Source organism: Carassius gibelio, chromosome A17 (genome assembly GCF_023724105.1).
Source record: "Carassius gibelio isolate Cgi1373 ecotype wild population from Czech Republic chromosome A17, carGib1.2-hapl.c, whole genome shotgun sequence".
NCBI lineage: Eukaryota > Metazoa > Chordata > Actinopteri > Cypriniformes > Cyprinidae > Carassius > Carassius gibelio.
Window position 1 is genome coordinate 2896482 of NC_068387.1, and position 26196 is coordinate 2922677.

The following is a 26196-nucleotide window of genomic DNA, read 5'->3' on the forward strand; positions in this document are numbered from 1 at the left end:
CACAACTGGTAAGTGTATTTTATTATTTAATTTGGTGCGTTTAACAGTTTCTGTAACTTATTACACAAAGGTCAATGCTGTTTAGCTTTGTTAACTAGATGTTAGGGCTGTGTAAAAAAACAAATGCTATTTTCATGTGCATCTCGTCAGTAAAAACGCTCCTGTGATTAGTACATCTCCTGCACATGCTCCTGCCCACTTGCTTCTCAAAACAAGCCAATCACGCGTTTCCAGGAGGGCAGCGTACGCTCAGCTGCTGTCGAATCACAACACAGGAACCGCTGGCCCAATCAGAACTCGTTACATATTTCTGAAAGAGGGAGTTTATAGAACAAGAAAGACGTCAGCCCGTTTTTATGACAGTGAAAACAGCGGTATACAGATAAGTGAATTGTGTGAAAAATACAGTTTTTTTTACACGCGAAACATGAACATGTTATATTGCACACTGTTAACACAATCAAAGCTTCAAAAAAGCACGAAAAATGGGACCTTTAATTGGTAAAGCTTGTAATTTCTTAAGCATTTCTTCTTCTCTAACAGATTTCATTCATTCATAGAAGATGTCTAGTCAAGTCTGTGGCAACACCATTTTCTTTATTCAGAGTACGATGTATCAACATCCAGCATGACAAATATTGTACAAATTTCACGATTTAAAAATGAAAAATCACCGTAACTTGTGATCTCACACATTTATAGTAAAATGAAAACAAATTCATGCTGTATTGTACAAAAATAAATCAAACTCCAGTTCCACAGAGAGCACAATAGTTTATACAAAATCCTGTCTTCATTAATGATTAAACAAATCAACCTTGAAATGAAACATGTCAGATAAGTAAACTCATGAATTCACAATAATTCATATGAAAACTCGGCATTCGAATATGTGACTTCTTTCATTTTACTTTGAGTAATCAGTCACATACAGTATAAAAAAATAAATAAAAAAAGGTAATATGCACCGACAGTAAATGAGCAGCATGTTTGTGCTTTAATTCCCATTTCCATTGTACTGATGATGATAATCGATTCAAAAACTGATACTAGCATTTTCTCTATCGAAAGCATTACTATATTTGCAAAAAGCTGCAGATGTGATGCTGTGCATGATTTATGGAGCCCTTAAAAGGACTGATTAGTACAATGGACAAGATCCAGTGAAGTACAAGCACCTTTGCATTAGCTTCGTGTAAGGTATTAACAAGGCTGCTACAGCTAAAAGTACAATGGAAATGAGGGGTGCACGTGATGCCGCAACACCCCCGAACTCTACCGCTGACTTGAACAACCGATCCCATTGCATTGGGAGATTTTTTTTTTTTTTCTTAAAATGCTTTATTTCGATTGAGTACTCTTTAATGATTTTGTACAGTGATTAGACATAAAGTGCTGCTGGGGATTATTTTGTATGTTGTTGAACATACTCAGTGTACTAGCATTATTATTTAAATATTCACAATATTTCTCGTAAAGATATTGTCCACATTAATATTTCAAATCCCTGTAATCTCTCATCTCCTCACACCACTGAACGTCTGTCATCATGTCTTCCTCGTGCCAAAGAGACACTTGGAGATTGCACATCGACCCAAGGTGGGATAAGTGCAAATAGTCTTCTGGCACAAAGGTGGGGGTCAAAAACCCTGTAGGTCCCGTTTTCATTGTCTATATTCTTTACAGATGCCTTCTGCTTTAGTTTCCGTACTGTACAAACATCCAGCAGCACTGTATACAGGAACAAAATGAAACTCATAGAGCATTGGTCTCTAAACCTAATTTTCACCTTTCCGTCCCTTTAAAACATTTGTATTAAAAGATTTATATAAAAATCAATCATTTACATATAGTAAAAAGATTTTGTAGCTTCCACTGTTTATAAACATGAAATTGCATATACCCACCACATAGATTGCATCTCTTTTTTTTATACACATGGTTAAGTCATATATTGCTGTGACTGTTCCATTCTGGTTACTGCTATTTCAAGAAGAGACCAAATCATTCACGATGTGATGTTTAGAGCCGCTATTGTTGTTACAATGATGCAAATTAAACAACGAAGCTACAAATAATCAAAGCATTTCCTTTTGCAGTTTGAAGCAGTAAAAAAAGTCTCCACCATAAGCTTATTGACGTTTAAAATAAAACATTCACATACCACCCCCTCCACCTGCCCCAACCTTACACATACACTGAGTGCACAATTATTAGGCAAGTGATTATTTTGACCATATCATCATTTTATCCATGATTTCCAAGTCCAAGCGATATAAACTTGAATGTATATTTGTGTAACGAGGGAGGGTGTGGCCTAAGGAGATCAACACCCTATATCAAGGTGTGCATAATTATTAGGCAGATTCTTCTCCTCAGGAAAAATGGGCCAAAAAAGAGATTTAACTAAAACAGAAATGTTCAGTGGCCACCTTTTTCCAGTTCTTGACACTCTTTCAGCAAACGTCAACTTATGTTCAGTAGTGGGTGCATTACGGTTTCAAAATATACACTTAAAGGTGCATCACTGAGCAGCCAGAAGAATGAATCACATTACATCAGCCAATGTGAAGACGTACAAAATCTGAATACTTTCAAAATCTATTTTGCAGATCATTATTTTTTTTAAAGCAAGGCCAGAAAAATAAACCCAAAGAAAAACCATGTTTAGCCAGCATAACACTTAAAAAACAAAAAACTAAAAAAAAACATGATTTTAACACTGTTTGATAAACTACAACAGCAAAGCATGAGGCATCCCACTTGATTATTAGGATTATTTTTTTTCTGGAAGCTTCTTCTTTCCCCAGTATTCTTTCCATTTAGGAACGTTCTGAGGTGCTAGACTTGAATGCCTTGCACCGCTTGTTTGATATTTTCTAGCAGGGCCTTGTTCTCTGGACTCTGATAGTGATCTTGATTTGTGTAAATGTCCGTTAGTGTGGTCACATATGCGTCAAAGTTCTGTTCACTCATCGGCTCCTGTCAGATGAAATACAGTCGGGGTTATACACCTCTGAGAATTAAGTCATACATTATAATTCAGTTCCTGAATTACTGTTATTCCTGTATACAGTTCACATGATGCATAAGTGTAATCAGAATTTTAGAAGAGAGAATTAAAATGGACTGAAAAAAATAATAATAAATGGAACTGCTATACATGTAAATGCAGTTTACTATCTGTGTATTTGGCCAAAAACATATGGGCTATTTGCAGAAACGTTTGGTGATAATAATCAAGTCTGTTTTCATAGTTCACACTATTTTAAAGCATCATTATTGAATTTTTTTGCTGTAAATATTACAAGTAACATTAAAAGAATTAAAAGAAAATTTGGCCTTTTTTCAGTTCCCAGATTTATTTATTGATTTATTTATTATAAGGGGATGTAAGAACAATGTGGTGGACATTACTTTTGCTGCGAAATAAAAATTTGTTTTAAGATTTGATATCATAAAACAGCATATAACAGTATCAGGGACACCATAATAATAGCATCATTTGTGAAGTCTATGATGTAAATGTTTTTGTCACAAAACCTTTTTGTAACTGTGATTTGTGCAAATGCAAAATTGTAATTAAAAAAAAAAAAAAAAATTGAAATTCAACATCTGGTGTGTGAATTTAATTCAGTTTAAACTAACAGTTGTGAACTGAAAGGAAGCCAATTTTTTAATTATGAATTTTGCAAACCCTGATATGAATACTTCAAACAACTTGTTGCAGCCACAACAAAACTTTAATTAAAGCTGCAGTAGGTAACTTTTGTAAACATATTTTTTACATATTTGTTAAATCTGTCATTATGTCCTGACAGTAGAATATGAGACAGATAATCTGTGAAAAAAAATCAAGCTCCTCTGGCTCCTCCCAGTGTCCTATTGCCATTTGCAGAAACTCCATCGCTCCCGGTAAGAAACAACCAATCAGAGCTGCGGTCCGTTACTTTGTGTGTGTTTAGCCTGTCCTGAATCACTAGGGTGCACCTATAATAAGTGTTTATATTCGGACTATTTTAGATTGCTTCGGGGGTACCGCGGCGGAGTAACCCAGTACCTTTGTGATTCTTCATAGACATAAACAGAGAGAAGTAGTTCCGGCTACATTGTTCTTCCGCAAGACGCAAGCAGTTCTGTTTATTAACCGCTAGAGCGTCAAAAGTTACCAACTGCAGCTTTAAAATAAATACAATGTAGAAACATAAAACATCTGTGGCAAACATCATTTTTTTATTCAATTCAGTCTCAATGGAAATGGCTGGATTTGGTAGCATTCACTAATGGGGGAAAACAATGTGTGAAGAACTGAAGCTGAATGAATGGTTAATAAAAATTGGTTTAGTGAAAGTCAGTATTAAGCATGAACAACAAATATATTTAGGTGGATATAAATGAATGACAGAATAAATCAATAATGACTTCAAGCATGACTGACACCAACTGCGCTCAGCCACTTGAAGTGTTGACTGACATAAACGATATAGTATTCACAGCACACAAATATTCATATGTATGGAAAGGGTAAGGGTTAAACTGTGGTCTTACTCTCTGATGTAAACAGCTGTTATGTCTAACTGGAGTCTCTTTGTGAAGTGATTTCTAGAGGTAAAAACAAAAGTGTATTAGCTTACAGCAAATAACATTCTCAATTCATTCAAGACCTGGCCACTTCTGTCTGAACACCCAATCTAAGAACACATCTAGAAAAACTTTTACTAAGATAACTCGATGCGGGGTAAACCATCTTAAACCAGCTCAAGATAAAACCAGCCTGACCGGGAGATCAGCTAAAACTAGAAAACTTTTTTTTTAAAGCAGAGCTGGTAACATTTAAGAACCAAGAATTAAACTGACTCCTACAATTTTCCACCTATGGACTAGTTTGAAGCACAGACTTTTATGCAAAATGAGTTGAAAGTACCAAGAACTGCAGCCTAAATCCCAATAAAGTTACTTTCAACATCTCTTATTGAACAGAATAAAGTAATGCGCTCTTTGTCCACCACTTGTCCTCTGTTGTTGGGGTGGTGGCCCTTACCATATGAGGTAGCTGGATATTAGCTAAACTGTTTATCAGTGAATGGCTGAGGCTGGCCAGCTCATGCAGGAGAGATTCATTTTGAGGTTCAATCACCTTGTTTTCTTCCTCTAAAGACTTCAGATTAGACTCCATTGTGGTAATCTGTGGGACATGAATCAGCAGATGTGTTAAATCTGTTGCGTACATCTTCAGAGCAGAACACCATCAATTATTATCATGTTTGTTTTAACTGAGACTACGGTAAGTACCGTAGTTGTAGGGTTGATGTTTGAAATTGAATGATTTATTAATTGCAACACAGACATGAACGGACACCTGAGAACTGAAAAGACTGCAACTTAAATACAAAGCAAATGAGGGTAATAATAGTAAATACCTGTGCAGGTCGAATGAATCACCATGTCAACTGAATAATGACGGGAAAAATCAAACAAAGGAGCACAGGAACTAAATAATACAAATTAAAAGTCCATAAAACTGAATATATACAGTACAGACCAAAAGTCTGGAAACATTACTATTTTTAATGTTTTTGAAAGAAGTTTCTTCTGCTCATCAAGCCTGCATTTATTTGATCAAAAATACAGAATTTTTGTAATATTGTGATATATTATTACAATTTAAAATAATTGTTTTTAAATTTATTATACTTTAAATTATCATTTATTTCTGTGATGCCAAGCTGAATTTTTAGGATCATTATCACATGATCCTTTAGAAATCATTCTAATATGATGATTCATTATCAAAGCTGGAAACAGTTCTGCTGCTTAATATTTTTTTCAGAACATGTGACACTTTTGTAGGATACTTTGATGAATAATAAAAAAAAAAAAAAATTGGGGTCAGTATTTTTTCTTTCTTTCTTCTTTTTTAATAAAATCAATACTTTTATTCAGCAAGGATGTGTTAAATTGCTAAAAAGTGATAGTAAATAAAATATATTATTAGAATATATATTATTAGAATTTTTATTTTTATTTTTAATAAATGCAGTTCTTTTTAACCTTTTATTGATCAAATATATTAGACAGCAGAACTGTTTCCAACACTCATAATAAATCAGAATATTAGAATGATTTCTAAATGATCATGTGATTGACTGGATGTTACATGTGACACTGAAGGCTGGAGTAATGATGCTGAAAATTCAGCTTTGCATCACAGGAATATATATATATATATATATATTCAAATAGAAAACTATTATTTTAAGTTGTAATAATATTTCACAATATTACAGTTTTTTCTGTATTTTTGATTAAATAAATGCAGGCTTGATGAGCAGAAGAAACTTCTTTCAAAAACATTAAAAATAGTAATGTTTCCAAACCTTTGGTCTGTACTGTATATTACGTGACAAATATGCTGGTCTGCTGCTCATTTAATACTGGTGTACAATTACTGATTGATTGATGTCAATGTACGAAACCATTTGAAAACCATGCAAGTTTTTCTCTATTATTTGATTAACCCCAAACTTCTAAATAATAGTGTATGAACGACGCTATTGCAACCCTAGTGTGAAACAGCTGAAATGTTTTCAACATAATAATCAGAAATTTAGCAAATCATCATATTATTCTGATTTTTGAAGATCATGTGACACTGAAGACTGGAGGAATGATGCTGAAAATACAGCTGTGCATCACATAAATAAATTACATTAAGACATTTAAAAATAGAAAACAGTTATTTAGAATTTTAATCAAATGTACAATATTACAGTTTTAATTTTTTTATACACTGTACATGCAGCCTTGGTGAACATAAGAGACTTTTCAAAAACATGAAAAAACAAATTGTAATAATTCCAAACATTGATTTGATATAATGTGAAGTTAATACTCACATATGGAGTACAAAGCTCCTTCTATAAATCCTCTCACCTGTGTTCTAAGTTTGATCATATCCGCCTCCACCTGTGAATTTGATTCATTTAAATCTTTAATATCTTCATCCAGCTGTTTAACATCTGTGTCACAGTCTAATCCTAGAGTGAGGACAGACAAACACAATTTGTAGCACATAATAAGCAATCTCTTGTTTTTAGCATCATTACAGAGATGCAGAGACTGTCATCAGCTGCATTTTTGATTGCAAATTGTTGAATGTGTTGAACTGGTTTTGTTTTGAGCTCTACAGTGTAACGTGGGATTATTTTCTTTCTTTTACCATTGCTTGATTGCTGTTTTATTGTGAGCATCTCCACTCCTGATAGTCTGGCTTTCTTCATTGCTGCTGTGGCACGTGGACAACCGGAGAGACTGTAACAATAAGAGAGCATAAAATCTGGATTATTAACACTAAAAATAAAGTCTCATATAGTGTACCTTACCGTTTAAAGGTTTGGGATCAGTAATTATTATTATTATTATTTTAAATAAATTAATAATTGTTTTTCAGCAATAACACATTTAATTTTGACAGTAAAGACATTTATAATGTCAAAAAAAAAAAAAAAAAATTCATTTTCAAATACATGCTGTTCTATTGAACTATTCATTCATCAAATAATCCGGAACGAAAATGCATTACAAAAATATTAAGCTGCAAAAACAGTTTAATTTAATTTAAAACTGTGATAATATTTCACAATTTTACTGCTTTAACTGTATTAGTGATCTAATAAATGCAGCCTTGATGAGCATAAGAGACGTCTTTCAAAAACACTAAAATTAATAAAAAAATAAATTAAATGTATGCATTTAGCAGACGCTTTTATTCAAAGCGACTTACAGTGCATTCAGGCTAAAAATTGTGTTCCAAGGGAATCGAACCCCCAACCTTGCGCTTGATAGTACACTGCGATACCAATTGAGCTACAGGAACACTACTGCAAACACATACAAGCTTCATCACTGTGTCTGTGACGCAACCCTTTCATTCCTGAACTGATGGTAAAACTAAGGACATTATTAACCCTCTTTACATTTATTTGGAAAGATGAAGCTTGTGATTATGGAAAGGGGCGGTACATTTCTAACGAGTGCTTGCAGTGTTTGCCCAATCACAATGCACTGTGTCAGATGGCCAATCAGAGCAGACTGTGCTTGTCGGAAGGATGGACTTTGTAGAAAATTACGCGGGGCATAGAGGACCTACAATAATGTACAGTATTTGAAAAATAATGTTTTTTTTTTTTTAACATTAAAGCATGTCAACATATTCTGTTACACCAAATACACAAAATAATGATCTTTTAAATAGCATCATATGACCCCTTTAAAAAAAATATATTTTGTTTTGTTAAAGCGATGGAAATGTGTGTAGGAAGACTGATGAAAGTGTTTTGAAGAATGTTGGTATCCAAACGGTTTTAGATCCCTTTGACTTCAGTTATATAGTTTGTCTATACAATTGAATTCAATGGGAACCAATTTTTTTTTTTTAACCATTAGATGTTTCTTTTATTTTGGTCTGAAAAGATAAAGTGAGATCCTTGAGGCTAAATGTATGCCTGAGAATTCGGTCACAGTCAGACACCAGACACCCAAATGACATGACATTGATGCTTTTATTATTTAGCCTAATTTAATATTTTTTACTTAATATTTTTGAAGATTCCCAAGGGCTAACTGAGAAAAATCATTCAGTCTATAGCTATTATGACATCAAATAAATTAAAGAATAAGCCTTCTTAATAAAAGTTTGAGAGAGTCATTTTTACCTTCTGTGGGTCAGGAAACTGCCGCTGACGTGTCCAGAGCCGTCACAGCCTGGAGTGGGACACGTCATGCCATCCGTCTTCCCAGCCTTCCACGTGAACTGGGGGCCGTTGATAAAGCCATCCTTCTGTCGTTTGGCCGCTAGAGGGCAGCCAGACGCGCTGCGGTGCGACGCATATTTGCCCGTTATGTGACCCTGACCGTCACAACCAGGAACCGGACACCTGAAAATACAAATAAACTACTGTTTCACTGTACTGCGATCTCTTTCAGACAAATAACACTGCCTAGTGCCACCTAGTAGAAGCTGGCTTATAACTATAACGTTTTGCCTCCTTATATTTGTCTAGTAACTGGAAAACATCACTTTAGTGTCCTAAAAGAGCATTTTACATCTAACTAGTGCATTTTACTAGCACCCTGTGTATTTTATTACTTCCTGTTTTTATATTAATAGTTGTATGTTTATTAACTAACCTTAAGAAAGATTAGTAAATACTGTAAAAGAAAAAACAAAAAAGGATTATTCGGTGTTAGTTAATGGTAGTTAATGCATTAACTATTAAAACGTTATTGTAAAGTGTTACCTTATTCAATAATATTAATTTTAAACACTATATCTGCAATATTCACATCGAGGAAAGTAAATCATTATTGTTTGGAAGTGACTTCATAGAAGAGGTGGATGCAGATGAAGTTATCGGTGTTTAAAGGCAGTGAGATGGCACCTGATCGGCTCCTGGTCTTCCTTGTCCTCTTTATTGTGTATTATCTTTATTCCAGTCTTCCGAGCCCGTGGACATCCTGACAAACTGAGAAAAAAAAAACTGTTGTAACCTAAGTGTTAAAATGTAAAAATAAAGTACACTTCAAAATATTTCAAAAGAGTATTTATTATGAAAGTAAGATGCTTTAAAAGTGCATGTTATTTAAAACTGAATGCAAATTTATTATAGTTTAAATATATATTAAAAGCATTTAGCAAACTTTAGCATTTAGCAGTGCTTTTTGTCTTTTGAGATATGGACCAATGTATTGACAAATATTTATGTTTAACTAAAATATAATTTAATATAATTTCTATTAGAACTTGTATTTAAATATATTTGCAATTACACATGTTGTTAATGTCAAAGTTGTAATTTTGTACATTTAAAACATATTGACTATAAATGTAATCTTGACTAACACACTACAGTTAAAATTACAAACTCGATTCCAAAAAAATTGGGACACTGTACAAATTGTGAATAAAAACACAAAGCAATGATGTGGAAGTTTCAAATTTCTATATTGTATTCAGAACACAACATAAATGACATATCAAATGTTTAAACTGAGAAAATGTATATTTTTAATAAGTTGATTTTAAATTTCATGACATCAACACATCAAAAAAAAAAAAGTTGGGACATGGCCATGTTTACCACTGTGTGGCATCCTCTTGTCTTTTTATAACAGTCTGCAGTATGTGGTTTGGCATTGTCAATTTGGAAAATGCAAGGTCTTCCCTGAAAGAGACGACATCTGGATGAGAGCATATGTTGTTCTAGAACTTGGATATACCTTTCAGCATTGATGGTGCCTTTCCAGATGTGTAAGCTGCCCATGCCACACACACTCATGCAACCCCAAACCATCAGAGATGCAGGCTTCTGAACTGAGCGCTGATAACAACTTGGGTTGTCCTTGTCTTCTTTAGTCCGGATGACATGGCGTCCCAGTTTTCCAAAAAGAACTTCAAATTTTGATTCGTCTGACCACAGAACAGTTTTCCACTTTGCCACAGTCCATTTTAAATGAGTGTTGGCCCAGAGAAAACGCCTGCGCTTCTGGATCATGTTTAGATATGGATTCTTTTTTTACCAATAAGAGTTTTAGATTTTTGTTTTCTGGAAGTATTCCTGAGCCCATGTTGTGATTTCCATTACAGTAGCATTCCTGTATGTGATGCAGTGCAGTCTAAGGGCATGAAGATCACGGGCATCCAGTATGTTTTCCAGCCTCGACCCTTACGCAAAGAGATTGTTCCAGATTCTCTGAATCTTTGGATGATATTATGCACTGTAGATGATGATAACTTCAAACTCTTTGCAAATTTTCCCTGAAAAACTCCTTTTTGATATTGCTCCACAATTTTTCACCACAGCATTGGAGGAATTGGTGATCCTCTGCCCATCTTGACTTCTGAGAGACACTGCCACTCTGAGAGGCTCTTTTTATACCCAATAATGTTGTCAATTGACCTAATAAGTTGCAAATTGGTCCTCCAGCTGTTCTTTATATGTACATTTAACTTTTCCGGCCTCTTATTGCTACCTGTCCCAACTTTTATGGAATGTAGCCCGTAATACCAGTTTCGGCCATGGGAGGCGGTATGCGGGCAACATAACCACCAGCCAACCTGCAATACACTAATAACTCGCACGGCTTGTCGGCGTGCCTGAACCTGATGTCAATCATGTGGAAAGTACAGCCCACTACATCATTTCAGTTCAGGGAAGAGAGAGAAAGGATGACTGAAGCCCTTGGCAAGAGACCACCACCGCGCTCAGAATCACAAATCAAATCCGATAAGAAAAGGAGCTGAACCAGAGTAAACATCGGCACTGCTTTTAATCGCTGGAGACAACTGATGGACCTGAAAGAAATGAGGTTCGACCCCGAACTTGCAACATTTCTTTTGCATTGGTAAGTTAGATGCTGTTAGTATTTTGTTAGAAGTTTGTTTTATATGTTTGTGTATTTGTTTTCGGGAAGTTATAACATAGAAATGTATCGAAGGCTGTTCGATAAATGTGCTAATGTTAGCGATGGCTAACCGTAGCTGCGTTTGATAATTAGCTAGCTATAACTTAACGTTAACCATTTTATTATATTATAACTAACCTGCTCTGTCTAGTCTGTTGGTCTCCATGTCCTCTTTGCTTCGTGCTTTTTCTGTGCGTGAAAAAATTGATGTGTGGCGTGAAAGCGTGTGAAAAGAGTCAATTACGTGTGTCTCACGGTGAATGCTTGAGAGTTGGCACATTATTTCCCAAGCAGAATAAATGACAGGTTGATTATTGCTGTTTAGCGTTTGTATTAATCTATGATGTGTCCCTGTTTGCGTACAGGGACATAAAAAATTAATTAAAAGTGATACGTGGACCAAGGTGTCTGAGATTGTTCATTTTAAGTAAAGGATCCTAATATTTCGTCCACAACAATATTTAATGAGGTTAACTTATAGCTCCTTGTGGTTAGTCTGCATGAGATCAACAAGCTTGTTTGCTTTGCGGCCGCTTTGAATACAAAATAAGCATTCGATCTACGTTAGAGCGTCTGAGAGCTCACAAATCTTTCTGCAGCATCGTGAGCAGAGCGGCAAGAACGATTTTTGATGCTCTAGACACCGGCGGTGTGAACGCACAGTTAGGCTTCGGCTATGGCTGCAGTGTTGTTGTGAAAGTAGGGGCGGAGCATAGAGACTATGCCGTTTCTCGTTTGTTACTCTAGAGTAGACCAATTCACTTTATTGAGGCATACTGCCCCCATCTGGTATGGAATGTGGAGTATGACTTGATTTTTTTTGCCAAACATTACAGATGGCACCTTTAAGCACTACCACAGTTAGACCTCAGGAGTCAAGTCAAGTCACCGGTGATCTTCAAGGACAGAGTTAAGTCACCAGTGATCTTCATGGACAAAGTCAAGTCACCAATGATCTTCATGGGCAAAGTCAAGTCACCAATGATCTTCATGGGCAAAGTCAAGTCACCAATGATCTTCATGGGCAAAGTCAAGTCACCAGTGTGCTTCATGGGCAAGGTCAAGTCACCAATGATCTTCATGAGCAGAGTCAGATCACCAATGATCTTCATGAGCAGAGTCAAATCACCATTGATCTTCCTGAATCCAGTCTAAACTCTGCGGAACTACCAGAGCCTCTCCACGTCTCTGCTGAACTACCAAAGCCTCTCCACGTCTCTGCTGAACTAGCGCTCGACTGATCCTGTCGTGGCCACGGAGGCCACCCTTAACTTGTTCATGTTCTCTGTTTCAGACTTGCCTATCCAGACTTGCTTTCATGTATCATCGATCCCACTGTGGTGGTCCTCGGTGCCGCCCTGGTGGGCTCCTTTCTCAACCGCACGGATGTGGTGGTCTTCTGCGCCGCCCTGGTGGGCTTCTTTCTCAACCGCACGGATGTGGTGGTCTTCTGCGCTGCCCTGGTGGGCTTCTGTCTTGACCGCACGGTTGTGGTGTTTTTTTGCGCCGCCCTTGTGGGCTTCTGTTTGACCACACGGATGTGGTGGTCCTCTGTGCCGCCCTGGTGGGTTTCTGACTCACCCGCATGGCTCCAATTCCACCTTGCTCCACCCTGGTTTCCTGCCCTGTCGGATCGCCCCCTGGGCCACTGAACTTTCTGTTCTCCCCTGGACTTGTGTGTGTTTTTTTTTTTTTTTTGGCACTTCCTGTCTCTGTTACCCTCTATTACCTGGCACTCCGTCCATCCCCCTGGTCCTCCCCCTGGACCTCCCTCCTGGGTACCTTATTTTTGTTAACAGCACCCCATTTTTATCTGGCCCTCCGTCCCTCCCCCTGGTCCTCCGCCGCTCCACCTCCCTCCTGGTCTCTGTATTCCTTGGTCTCTTCTTGGGTTTGTGACAGTCCCAACTTTTTGGGAATCGGGTTTGTATAATCAAGTACTTTACAAATGATTTAATGTGTGAACACTCTTTAGTACGCTAATATTATTTGGCCTACTATTTCATTAATAGTAGTTTTTTTTTTTTTTTTTTTTTTTCTTGTTCCACGAGGATGTGTGCGCACATTACCTTCTGTGTGAAGCGTAGTTGCCAGTGATATGTCCCGAGCCATCACAGCCCGGGGTCGGGCACCTGGGACAGAAATACACTCTGTTACTGCCCAGCATGCAGAAAAGAACAGCCCTGATGTAACATTTCCAGCATCTTCAGAAAACTCTATAGTGACTCACACAACGGCCTTTCTACAAACTTTCTGCAAAGCTTATAGAAATGTAGGCCTAATGGTTAGAGAGTTGGATTAGATATTTTGGGGCAGCTGTGGCCTAATGGTTAGAGAGTTGTAACCCTGAAGGTCGCAGGTTTGAGACTCGTATAAAATAAAATAAATAAAATAAAAAGTGTCCAATAATCTGATACAAAACTGCTGTAAGCATCTTTTTAACTACTTTAATTATTTGACTAACATTCCTAGTCAACACATGAGATCATGCGATTATCACAGTGACATCACAGGATCCTCATACTATGATCCTCAGAGTGTGGGTAGTATGTGAGCTCATGGGGCATGTTTTGCCTTTATTATGATAGGAGAGTTAATTCCTCAAGCCGGGATTTGGACTTAATGTTTGTTGGCATGGCTATTGGTGATGACACAAATGTAAAGGTTTTAATAACATAGAATTTATCAGTGAATTGAAGAACGGGTCAACAAACTTCAGCTGTGCATCTTGCGTTATCAACCCGGATCTAAAACTTGATTCAGTTCGGTGACTTTCTATGTATGAACAGGCTTAAAGAACAATTAGTTCAGGGATCGAACATCACTATAGCGATTTACATTAGTGTCGGAGCCTTTCAAACCATGGAATTGCTGTTCTGTTCTGGAGCAATGTTGAGTGTTTTCTTTATTTTATATTCACATACGGTGATATGACATTATAATGCCAATATGCACTGTGGCCTGGCTCCATGTTAGCAATTTAGCCAGGTATACATGTTAGCGCGAACCAGTCATCCTGCCAGCTCAGCCAGGAACACACTACTACTGTAAGACTGATTATGAATGTAATTTGATACTTACAACTCACACCCAAATGCTTCAGAGCCAGTTAGCCTACGTTCAGTGAGTGTTTACAGTCAGCATTTAAAATCAAAAGTGTGTTCAGTTCAGTCTTACAATGTTTTAGCTAGTTGTTAAGAATGTCCCTGGCTTTAGGTTGCATATCAGTATTTATATTATTTGATATACTTCAGATCATTACTAGATTACATTACTAACTTGGGATCATACTGTATTTCAGTAACAATACAAGCATGTTTTGTGGAAGCATGGATGCATGATTTGTTTCATTTTTGTTTAACTAATAGTTATTTTCACCTGTAAGGATGTTAGCAACTGTTAAGAAAGTTAAGAACCAAAAAGGAATCACCAAAGCAACATTGGAAGCAGAATATATCTGTTAAATTGAAATGTTTGGCAAATGCCAACACCAAACTGAAAATAAAGCAAAAAAAAACAAGTAAACCGAATTGTAACTGAATACTTTGAAGCAAATAAAAGATGAAATTCTACATGTTTGTGATTATTATTTTAATTATATTTAAGTTTTAAATCACAGTTAACAGAATGTGTGAGGGATTTGGGTTTTTGGCCAGCTGTGTTTTTTTCCTTTTTGTGTGTCGTTTGTGAGTTGGCTATGCACTTTCTGCGGCTGATTGCTGAATCTGAATCACCTGCTGCCAGTCAACTCATCTGCCTCCAGTATTTAAACTCTGGGTCTTCAGTCATTTTCTTCCACATCGTTCAGTGTGCTGATGTGGTACTGTACTAAAACCTCTCAGTGTCTTTGGACCAGTTTTTGGGTCATGAGTTTGGGTCAATTCTGTTTTTCCCGTGCTTTAGGCCTCACTCCACCTGCATTCTGCCTACCATGCCCGTTCAACAAATTATTCTCTCTGCTCTACCAACATATCTCTGGCCTGTTCGGTTTCCAATAATTGTATTGCTTGACTTTTGTTAATAAATGTATTTATTTGCATCATTCTTAGTCTGTGTACTGTTTTTGGGTCCAAAGCTGTGTTTGGTTATGACAGAATGAGTTTAACACAATGATATGACAGTAGTGTGCAGTGACCTCACATTGACCGCAAAATATGGCCATCATAGATAACGTGATATATATATATATATATATATATATATATATATATATATATATATATATATACATATATATATAATGCTTGGCTAATTTCCCTATTGTTACATGATATTATCTATGATGACCATGGCGCTTTAGATCTGGAGGTGGATAACATTATGTTACAACAGTTTGATCCTTACTTGAGTTCTTGTGAGTTGGTGGCCATCATACTCCGAATGCTTTTATCTGCTAAAGGACAACCTGAAAGACTAAAAGATTGCATATGCAGATGTTAGTGAAACAAAACAGTGGTCAGACATGCTACTAATACTAAACAACAAACACACACACCGAGAGACAAAATCCACACAGAAAACACTGCATGCAATAAAGCGACGGTGCAAGTGAAGGGAATTTTTTTGCTCAATATTTTAACCCTCTGAATAGCAAAGTATAGTTTTCCCCCTTGAAATTAGCACTTATCCCTGGAGAAATATTCAAAGGGTTAACATGGAGAGGTAGTCTCTACAAACTGTCTAACAGCATAGTTGAAGTAAGCTGAAAACAATAACTGTATTGGACTGAATCCATCATCAGAGAATGGAGTCACACCTTGTATGTGAGGCGTAATGACCGGTTACGTGACCACTTCCATCACACCCTGGTGTTGGACATCTGTCTCCAGAAAAAATAGACAGAATGAAAGGCCAAAATCCAAAACATAATAAAGGAAACAAAATATTATATTACCAAATGTAAAAGGAAAAAGCCTGGTAAAAATGGCAACACTTCAATCGAGTCCCCCCATGAGCATCACAACACCTCTGTGTGCATTACAGGGGTTAGAAAAGAGCTCAAATGTTTTTATTAGGGCTGCAAATTTTACTTTTTTGATCAGATTAATTATACGATATGTTGATTAATTAGTTAAATCAGTTATAATGTTAAATTAGTTATAATGTGTCACGACTGGGATACAAGGATTCACGGAGAGAAAACCAATTGCGGGTACGTTTTTATTAAGGGGTAATCCAAAGAGAATTAACAGTCCAGGCATGAGTCGAAACCAAAAACATAAATCCAAACATAAACAAAACATGAACACAAGGCAAGGGCATGAACTGACGGGCATGAATTAAACAAGGACTCTGTGACACATACTAAGACAGACCGGGTTAAATACACAAGGAGAGACAAACGCTAATGGGAAATTGACTGAGTGTAATGATTGGTAACTAGTGACAGCTGGGTGCAATAATTAAGCAGAGAACGTGAAGAATGTGGTTCATAAAGTGACAGACACCTAGGGGAAGGAGGACATCTAGTGGATTCCCAGGGAACACAACCCAGACACTGTGGCAATACCCCCCCTCTACAGAGCGGCTCCCAGACGCTCCATGACAAGACACAAAACAGAGACCAGGAGGGAGGCGGACAGGTGGAGGCTCAGGGGGAGGGACGGAGGGCCAGAAAAGAAACATGGGGAACAGACACCAGAAGTGTAAACACAAAACAGGGAGACCAGGAGGGAGGTGGACCGGAGGAGGCTCAGGGGGAGGGACCGAGGGCCAGGCTAACAGAGTGGAACAGACAGAAAACACAACAGAAAACATAAAACACAAAACATAAGTCCATGAAGGACATCACGTGGCGCCCACCAGGGCGGAGCAGAAGACCACCACAACCGTGTGATCAGGGCCGAAGCCCCCCAGGGCGGAGCAGAAGACCACAACAACCGTGTGGTCAGGGCGGAGCAGAAGGCCACCACGTCCTTGTGGTAGAGGCAGGAGTACCGCTGGGTGGAGCAGAAGACCACCACAACCATGTGGTCAGGGCGGAAGCCCCCCAGGGCGGAGCAGAAGACCACCACAGCCATGTGGTCAGGATGAGAGCCCCCCAGAGCTGAGCAGAAGACCACCACCACCGTGTGGTCAGGACGAGGGCCCCCCAGGGTGGAGCAGAAGACCACCACAACCTTGTGATCAGGACAAGAGCCCCCAGGGCGGAGCAGACGTCCGTGCGGCCGGACCAACGGGACGATGAAACTCTGGTAATCCCCTGGTGTCTCTACTGGACTCGAGAAGATCGGTGCTGGCCTGACTCTGCTCGCGAAGATCATTGGTGACTTGCACTTGCTCATGAAAATCATTGGTGACTTGCATTTGTTTCTGAAGATCCCCGCAGACTGGACTCAGTCCTTGAAGATCACCGGCGACTTGACTCAGTCCTTGAAAATCACTAGTGACTTGACTCTGTCCTTGAAGATCACCAGTGACTTGACCCGACTCTGAAAGGTCAACGGTGACTAGCCCTGACTCTGGAGGGTCATCGGTGACTAGCCCTGACTCTGGAGGGTCATTGGTGACTAGCCTTTACTCTGGAGGGTCAATAGGAACCTGACTCGACTCTGGAGGGTCAATAGGAACCTGACTGGACTCTGGAGAGTTCACTGGAACCTGACTCGACTCTGGAGGGTTCACTGGAACCTGACTCGACTCTGGAGGGTCAACTGGAACCTGACTCGACTCTGGAGGGTCAACTGGAACCTGACTTGACATCGGAGAGTTCATTGGAACCTGACTCGACTCCGGAGAGTTCATTGGAACCTGACTCGACTCCGGAGGGTCAACTGGAACCTGACTTGACTCTGGAGAGTTCACTGGAAACTGACTCGACTCTGGAGAGTTCACTGGAACCTGACTTGACTCTGGAGGACCAACTGGAACCTGACTCGCCTCCGGAGGGTCAGCTGTGACTGTCATCCTGTGCAGCGGCGCTGGGCAAGCAGCCCTCTTGGACCATGACTCTGGACAGGCGGCCATCTTGAGCTGTGGTGCTGGATTGGCGGCCATCTTGGGCCATGACTCCGGACAGGCGGTCATCTTGGACCGTGGCTCTGGACCGGTGGCCAACTTGGACATTGGCGCTGGGCTGGCAGCCATCTTGTGCTGAGGCACTGGATTGGTGGCCATCTTGGGCCATGACTCTGGATGGGTGGCCATCTTGGACCGTGGCTCTGGATCAGTGGCCATCTTGGGCATTGGCGCTAGGTTAGCGGCCATCTTGTGCTGTGGTGCTGGGCTGGCGACCACCTGGTGTTGTGGCGCTGGGCTGGCGGCCATCTTGGGCTGTGGCGCTGGCTCAGCAGCCATGACGTGAACAGTCTTGGGAGTCTCTAGGATCTTTGACAGCATGGAGAAATAATTCAGCAATGTGTCAGCGGCCATCTTGGGCGTTGGCGCTGAGCTGGTGGCCATCTTGCACTGTGGCGCTGGACTGGTGACCACTTTGTGCTGTGGCGCTGTGCTGTCGTCCATCCTGCCTCGTGCGCTGGTCTAGCGGCCATCATGGGCAGTGGCGCCACCATGACGGACGTGCGCTGCTTCTCCCCTCTCCTTCCGCCATGGTGAGACGGTGCCTCTGATCCATCCCACACGAGCCCCGGGTCGAAGGGAGGCCATGGCTGAGGGCGATGCTGAGCCTCCTCTCGACCAAACCCACCTTGGCGACCTCCCCTGGTCCCCCGAAAAACCACCAGTCGAGTTCCCTCAAACCCATTCCTCCCCCGCTCTGTGGCTGGGGAGGAGACACAAGCAAACATACCGCTGGTTCTCCGTGTGACGGAGTCCTTCTTTCACGACCGGGATACAAGGATTCACGGAGAGAAAACCAATTGCGAGTACGTTTTTATTAAGGGCTAATCCAAAGAGTATAAACAGTCCAGGCATGAGTCGAAACCAAAAACATCAATCCAAACATAAACAAAACATGAACACAAGGCAAGGGCACGAACTGACGGACATGAATTAAACAAGGACTCCGTGACACATACTAAGACAGACCGGGTTGTAACAGTTCTGAGAAGCTGTTTCATGTCATATGCTGTAATGCTTCTCCCAACCTCAAGGGGGATCTAGGGAAGTTTCTGAAGGGAAGGCTATCCTTTTAAGAGAGACGAGTAAAACTGTTTGGTAGAGGTCAGTGTTGCCAGATTGGGCGGGGTCCCGGGGCTCCTTTTGGTCACGTCCGACCGGAAAAAAATGCATTGGGCGGGTCTTTAAAATTTGGGCTGGTTTTTGATACAACAGGCGGGTATTTATTTTTGACTATAAACAGTATTCTTTATTTTTATTTTTTTTAATGAAAACTAACTATAAAATAAATTATATAGCTAATGTAGGATGATGTTTAAATTAGGTATGGTTCAGGTTAGCCAATAAGGTTCAGGGGAATCCTGTCCAATCAGACTTCAAGCTTGATTGGCGGGTTGTTCTAGGCTAATTCGTTATAAGACTTCTTGTTCTGCCTGTTTCCAATGCCCATGTTGAGCGGGCATTTTCCCTCGTCTCGCTTTTAAAAGATGACACTAGGAATCGCACGGGACTACCTTTACTCTCCAGCATCATGGATGTGTGCACTGTCCTGGTCAGAAATGGGTTTACCTCGGCAACATTCAAACCTCCCAGGCAGTTGCTGGAGAGATTTGACTCAACGATCTACAAATCAAACTGGTTTTGACTGTACAAAGTTGGTCCTATCTTTAAATAGTTCTAGAATTGTTCTATAATAAAGACGTTTTCATCAGTTCTGCAGGGATTATCTACATTAAGTTCATATTAAAAGGTAAACGTGTTTATGCTATTAGCCTACAGTTTTATTTTGATGTACAATTCTGATGTTTGATCATTTCTGAAACATAATAGCTGATGACGATTCAGTGTATCATTCAGTCATTATTTTATTTAAAATTAAAAGAAGGAAAAAACGACAATTCATGTTGATTTGCCCAGTGGTCTATAAGTTAAATAATAATAATAATTTTAATAATGATAATATAAAAAAAAAATTAGTTGGTAATTAAGCACAAATTTGTAAGTTGCCTACTAATACAAAAAGAAAAGTAATGAAATGATTTGAGAATTGGCCTATTAGAAAAGAACTGTAGTTCTGACAATAGTAGCACAAGAACAATAAAAAACGATGTCCCCTTCTGAGGTTTCCAATGTAGACCTTGTGTTTTATTAAAATTATCATTTATATATAACATAAAAAAAAAATGCACTGGAGATACTTGGGGCAAGCCTCGTGCTCTCCAATGTGCGATTTGTTAGTCTGATTGTTTAATAAGAATTTTTTTTTATTCCAAAACAGTTTTAATAACAGTATGTATTTTGGGCTGGTATTTTTTTAAATGGGCGGGTTTTAAGCTGTAATTGGGCTGGAAATCTTTAGTCCAATCTGGCAACACTGGTAGAGGTACTGGCATGGCTTTGAGTGTTTGCTCAACTTGGTAATGCATGAGACCCTATTAGGAGGAACATTTTTTGGTTTTACAGCTCAGTGTAAGTTATGTATATATTTTGTAATTCTATGTTTGTTTTCTGTGTTCAATTGCGTATTTTCATTGTTGTTTTGCCTATTTGTTCAGAGGGTTTTCGGCCTCCTTTGATGAACAAGGACACTGCATCTGGACTATATGATCTATATACTACACCTTTGCTTATTTGGAGTGATGTTTGGTTATGGTTTGACACTGTATGTTGAACTTTTGTGGATTTCCAATTGAACTGTCGGATTGTGGTGAGATCCTCATTACCTACCTGACTATGTGGGATTTGTGAGAAATTGACTTTATTTATGATCGAACTCAACATGTGGTTGGGCTTAAAATGCTCTAACAAGATGTTTCTTTTCTTTGAATGTTGTGTTGATATTGGTGCTGTTATGGGTGATTGCTCTGTAATGCTTTAAATATATTCTTCTCTACTCTTGGATGAATGGATCCCCTTCCTTTTATATATGTGACAAAATAAGAGCGTTACAGGGTTAAATACACAAGGTGAGACAAACGCTAATGAGAAATTGACAGAGTGTAAAGATTGGTAACTAGTGACAGCTGGGTGCAATAATTAAGCAGAGAACGTGAGGAATGTGGTTCATAAAGTGACAGACACCGTGGGGAAGGAGGACATCTAGTGGATTCCCAGGGAACACAACCCAGACACTGTGACATAATGTTGCTTAAATGACTGCTAATTTAAGCTGAGAAACTCAAATCAGACTCTTTGATAACTGGCTATTTTTCCATTAAATACAAAGAATTATATCTTTATTGGTGCTTTCCGAGAACTGTTTTTTTTTTCTCATATGTGCCAGAGAATTAGACTTTTTCATACTTTGACCTCATACCCAATCATATTTTGTTTCATACAGTACTTTTAAAATTTGTTTACTGGTGCTTTGTAGCAAACAGACAAAAATGTAAATATTTTAAAACAAAAATGATCTTATAAATCTAATTCCAGAGGATCACTTGTATCATCATCATATACAGTATTGTCATATTGCACATCCATAAAACTTGATGGTAAAGTACTTGGTCATTATAAATAAAACATATCTACTTTCTGTACAGCCGCTTTGAAACTATGTGTATTGTGAAAATTGCTATAAAAATACATTTCACTTGATTTGATGCATTATTACTGTGAATACACTCCTTTTTAATTTGTTTTTCTTTAGATCATTAAACGAATCTGTTAAATTGACAGCCCTAAGTCGATTACCTTTCTGGTCCAGTAACAGTCTATGCATTGGTTGAACCTGAACTCTGATTGGCTGTTAATGCAAAGTGTTGCCCAGATAACTATGATGTCGTTTTTTATCATTTACACTTCTAGTTCATTGTTTCCAGTTTAGCTTCACTGTCTGCAAGAGTGTATGAGTCCTAAATCACATCACATCCTAGAGAGAAGCTGAGCCATGAACGGCTTGAATGAAATGATGTTTTTAATCCATAAAGCGTAAAAAAAGTAGTATATTGGGTTTCCTGACTCTACATTGATGTCAGATCATGTGGCATGCAGGAAGGAAGAGGAACAGGAAGAGACGGGTGGATGATTACATCATTCACTCGTGGTGCTTACGTTATCAGGTCCTTTTTGCTTTCTTTGCAAGGTGGGAATTTTGGTTTGGGAGTGGGAATGCCAACATCAGTAGTGTACGCGCTGTCCTCTAAAATGTCCTGGAAGGGATCCAGATCATCAGACTGTAACAAAGCCACAAAGACAGAAAAAGAAAGCTGTAAGTGTTAGTTGTTTTGCCACAATCTCTTTCATTAGAGAATCATTTTGAACTGCTTAGAGATTCAATATAATTTTTTAAAGGATTTTTTTAAGGATCTTTCAAACCATTTCAAGAACCTTTGACCTTTCTCCAGATGAGGGCCATTTAAAAGTACCAAGGTATGATTTACTACTCAGTGATGTTGTGAAATATTATATATATATATATATATAAAATAACTTTTTTTTTATTTGAATGTATTTTACAATGTATTTTATGTCTGTGATCAAAGCTGAATTTTCAGCATCATTACTCCAGTCTTCAGTGTCACATGATCTTCAAAAATCATTATAATATATATATATATATATATATATATATATATATATATATATATATATATATATATATATATATATATATATATATATAATTTTTTTTAATTATTATTAATTATTTGATTAATAGAATAAATAAAGTGCAACACAGAATTTATTTCAAACAGAAATCTTTTGTAACATTATAAATGTCTTTGCTGTCATTGTTTGATTAATTTAATGCATCCTTGTTGAATAAAAAAAAAAAAAAAAAAAATTGTATAACCCTTAAACTTTTTAAGAAAGTATGCAAAATGCAACAGATTACGCTATGACAAACACCATTCAGTTATAGAAACTGGTTTTCCATGAGAAATTAGTTTTTAATGTCCTAAATTTGGGATGTCTCGTCAAATAATGGACCCCAGCTGACGTTTCTCATCCAGTTCATTTGTCACAGTGGAAAAAGGGTGAAGGAGAGTGCTTTGCTCTGTGGGATTCAGTATTTCACACAGTCTGCTCTGTAATAAGGTGCACATTATGATGTAGGTCATCCTGGTATTTCATCCATAAAGAGAAATGTGCTCACTGCAGAAATAGCAGTGTGGTGGTATGCTATTCTGAACATAATTAGATGTGTTTGATAGCAGCTCTTTTTTCCACTTCCGCATTCACTGTCAAACATCAATGCATCCTCATATATTCCAGAAAAGAGGCACAGCAATAACCTGCAACAGGCCAAACGATCTGCTATAAGCTGAACGTGAACATTTTACAAATCAACAAAGAAACACATTTTCAAATTGATAAGACACTTGTCAATGTGCCATTGTGCCTGAAAAAAATACAAAATTAAAATATTAAAAAATATATATTTCTCCCAGTAAGCATCATGGTGGAGGAGCAAACTCACTATAATATTAGAAATACTATTGTTGCTGTGTCATAAAATATAGTTTTTTTCTTCTCAAATATGCCGTTTATTACTGTCATAATCATAATGCCTATTTGAACATTAGTGCTTTTGGAGATGTGAGTGTCTGAGAGCAGCCTCACCTCTGCTGGCTCTGATGTCTCTATAGAGGTTGAGATATCATTTGTTTGGGGGTAGATCTAATCGGCTCTTTTGTCTCATTAATCTATTATTGTTCCAGAGCAAATAGTTTACCATGTTAATCGGCTTCCAACCTTATGTTGTCATAGGCACACATGAAGCCCTTCACTGTAAAAATGCACAATTGTTCCCCACACCCAATTTGTATTCAGCATCCGTTGGGTGTTGAGAAGTGCACATCAATCGGTCCTCACAATTAAAACGGCAGAGGATGCGAGAATGAATCTGTTAGCTGTGCAGCATCAGTACCTGGGATGAAGATAAGAGGGAAACTGCAGGTGGAGACACAAATCAGAGTCCTGCCATACACTAGATGGCAGTGTGATAACATGACAAAATCTGTGTGTGTCAATGTCCTCTCCAGCTCTTTGTGATAACTTTCACATTTCAGGTTATGCAACAAGCTATTTTCAGCATCATAAATTACAAAAATTGCAAATTTGAAGAATACTAACTTCTTCTGCTCTTCTGAGAGATTTCAATCAGATGTTAGGATTAAAAGTATCGTCCTCTTTTGGTGAAACACAATTCAGCACCCCCCCCCCACCACCACTACCAGTGTGAGCTAGCTTATAAAGAAGATCCTAAGCTTGTCTCTGCTGATGTGGCTGAGGTGTGTGTGTAGGTCAGGTTTTGACACATTGTAGGCACCAATTTTCCCCACATGTAGCGTAAAATCTGAAATTATATTGTGTACGGAACAGCCAGCAATCCTCATGAGGAAAATTACTCAGTAAACATACAAATAAGGTCTTAATGAAGGTAAATGTCTGATCAAAATATCCTCAGTTACTTCTGTCCATATAATGAAAGTGAATGGGGACTAGGTATCAAAAATGTAATCCATAAAACATATGCACAAAATCCCAAGTAGATTTATGTGAAAAAGTCATTATTCACTAATAATACTCCCCTCGGTGAAGCTCTGAAATAGACTACAAAAGTGGTTAAAAACTACAAAAAGGTCAATGCCATTTGACTAATAATATAGTGGTTATGATGTTACTATTGTGTTTCATGTGGTTCCTGGGGTTCAATAAGTCGGTTCAATAAGTGAACAAAACTCATAAAAACTCCAAAACTCTTAACATACACACCACATCACATTTTAAATATTATATAATGAGATCACGTGTTTGTTTATATAGTATTATACCATGGCTTTGAATGTGGCTAAGCCAATAGTAATCAAGGACTGGAATTATCTTCATAATTAAGGTTTTTCTCTAAAAATTATAAGATTACTTGTTTGTTCACTTCCAAATTTTACTATAAAATGACCTGAAATGTCCCATTACATCTGCTAAGTTTTTGCCAAATATAGTAAGGAAACTTACTGTTAATTAAGGTAATAACCGTTAACAATGACTAAAACAATAAAAAGAGTTTTATTACATGAAATAAAATAAATGTTAACAGAAATAAAATCTAAAACCACCTACTTATTTTTGACTTTTATTTTTTCAGGTATTCGCCTGATGGGCACATGCAGGCCCGCCCTTTCTGATGACAGGCCGCCCCAGTTTATTAAAGGCTACAAATATAATACTTGTTAAATAATTATTGTTCAATCTATTTTAACGCAATTAGAGAACTATTATAACATCTTAAATAACTAAAATAACTAAAATGTGTTTTTGCATAATTCTTGATGAGTTTGTATGACAGCAGTGTTAGCCAATTGTTATCCAGGCCGTTTCAGGCATGTCGCGGGTAAATTATTGCAACAGTTGGACTGTAATTTGCAGCTGTATTAGAAAATAATATTGCAAAAATAATTATGCAAAGCAAAATTCTATAAAGTAAGACTGATCAGTTCCACACGTGAACAGGTTCATTCTGTGAAGCCGGGAAACATAGCCTGCTGTCAGGTCGATAATGAATGCCATTTGAGCTCAGTCAGTGTTTTCAGCCGGTGTTCAAAGTCGTTTTGTGTGTAGTGTCTAAAGAATATAAAAGCTGTTGCCAGTCATCCTAACAAAGATTAGCCTATTTTTATATTTTATTTTTATTATTATCATTATTTATTTATTTTTTATATAGGCTATATAAATTATTTGTGACTGACCACGGGGATTAACAGCACCAGTTTC

At 38.0% G+C, this 26196-nt stretch overlaps 1 protein-coding gene across 4 annotated transcripts in view; it reads right to left on the bottom strand.

Annotated features, from left to right (window-relative positions):
• Positions 1 to 578: 578 nt before the first annotated feature.
• LOC128031376 (myelin transcription factor 1-like protein) overlaps positions 579 to 26196 on the bottom strand; it is a 149183-nt gene continuing 123565 nt past the window's right edge. For 3 of the 4 annotated variants that reach the window (XM_052619593.1, XM_052619594.1, XM_052619595.1), the window contains 10 exons: positions 22534 to 22655; positions 15808 to 15876; positions 13533 to 13595; positions 9441 to 9524; positions 8715 to 8936; positions 7220 to 7311; positions 6934 to 7037; positions 5138 to 5185; positions 4549 to 4602; positions 579 to 2982 (listed from right to left, as the gene is read on the bottom strand). In XM_052619593.1, coding sequence (XP_052475553.1) covers positions 2842 to 2982; positions 4549 to 4602; positions 5138 to 5185; positions 6934 to 7037; positions 7220 to 7311; positions 8715 to 8936; positions 9441 to 9524; positions 13533 to 13595; positions 15808 to 15876; positions 22534 to 22655 — 999 coding nt within the window. In that variant the 3' untranslated portion in view covers positions 579 to 2841. Of the gene's footprint in view, positions 2983 to 4548; positions 4603 to 5137; positions 5186 to 5420; positions 5451 to 6933; positions 7038 to 7219; positions 7312 to 8714; positions 8937 to 9440; positions 9525 to 13532; positions 13596 to 15807; positions 15877 to 22533; positions 22656 to 26196 lie in introns of all 4 variants that reach the window. The other variant, XR_008188083.1, reaches the window with a different exon arrangement.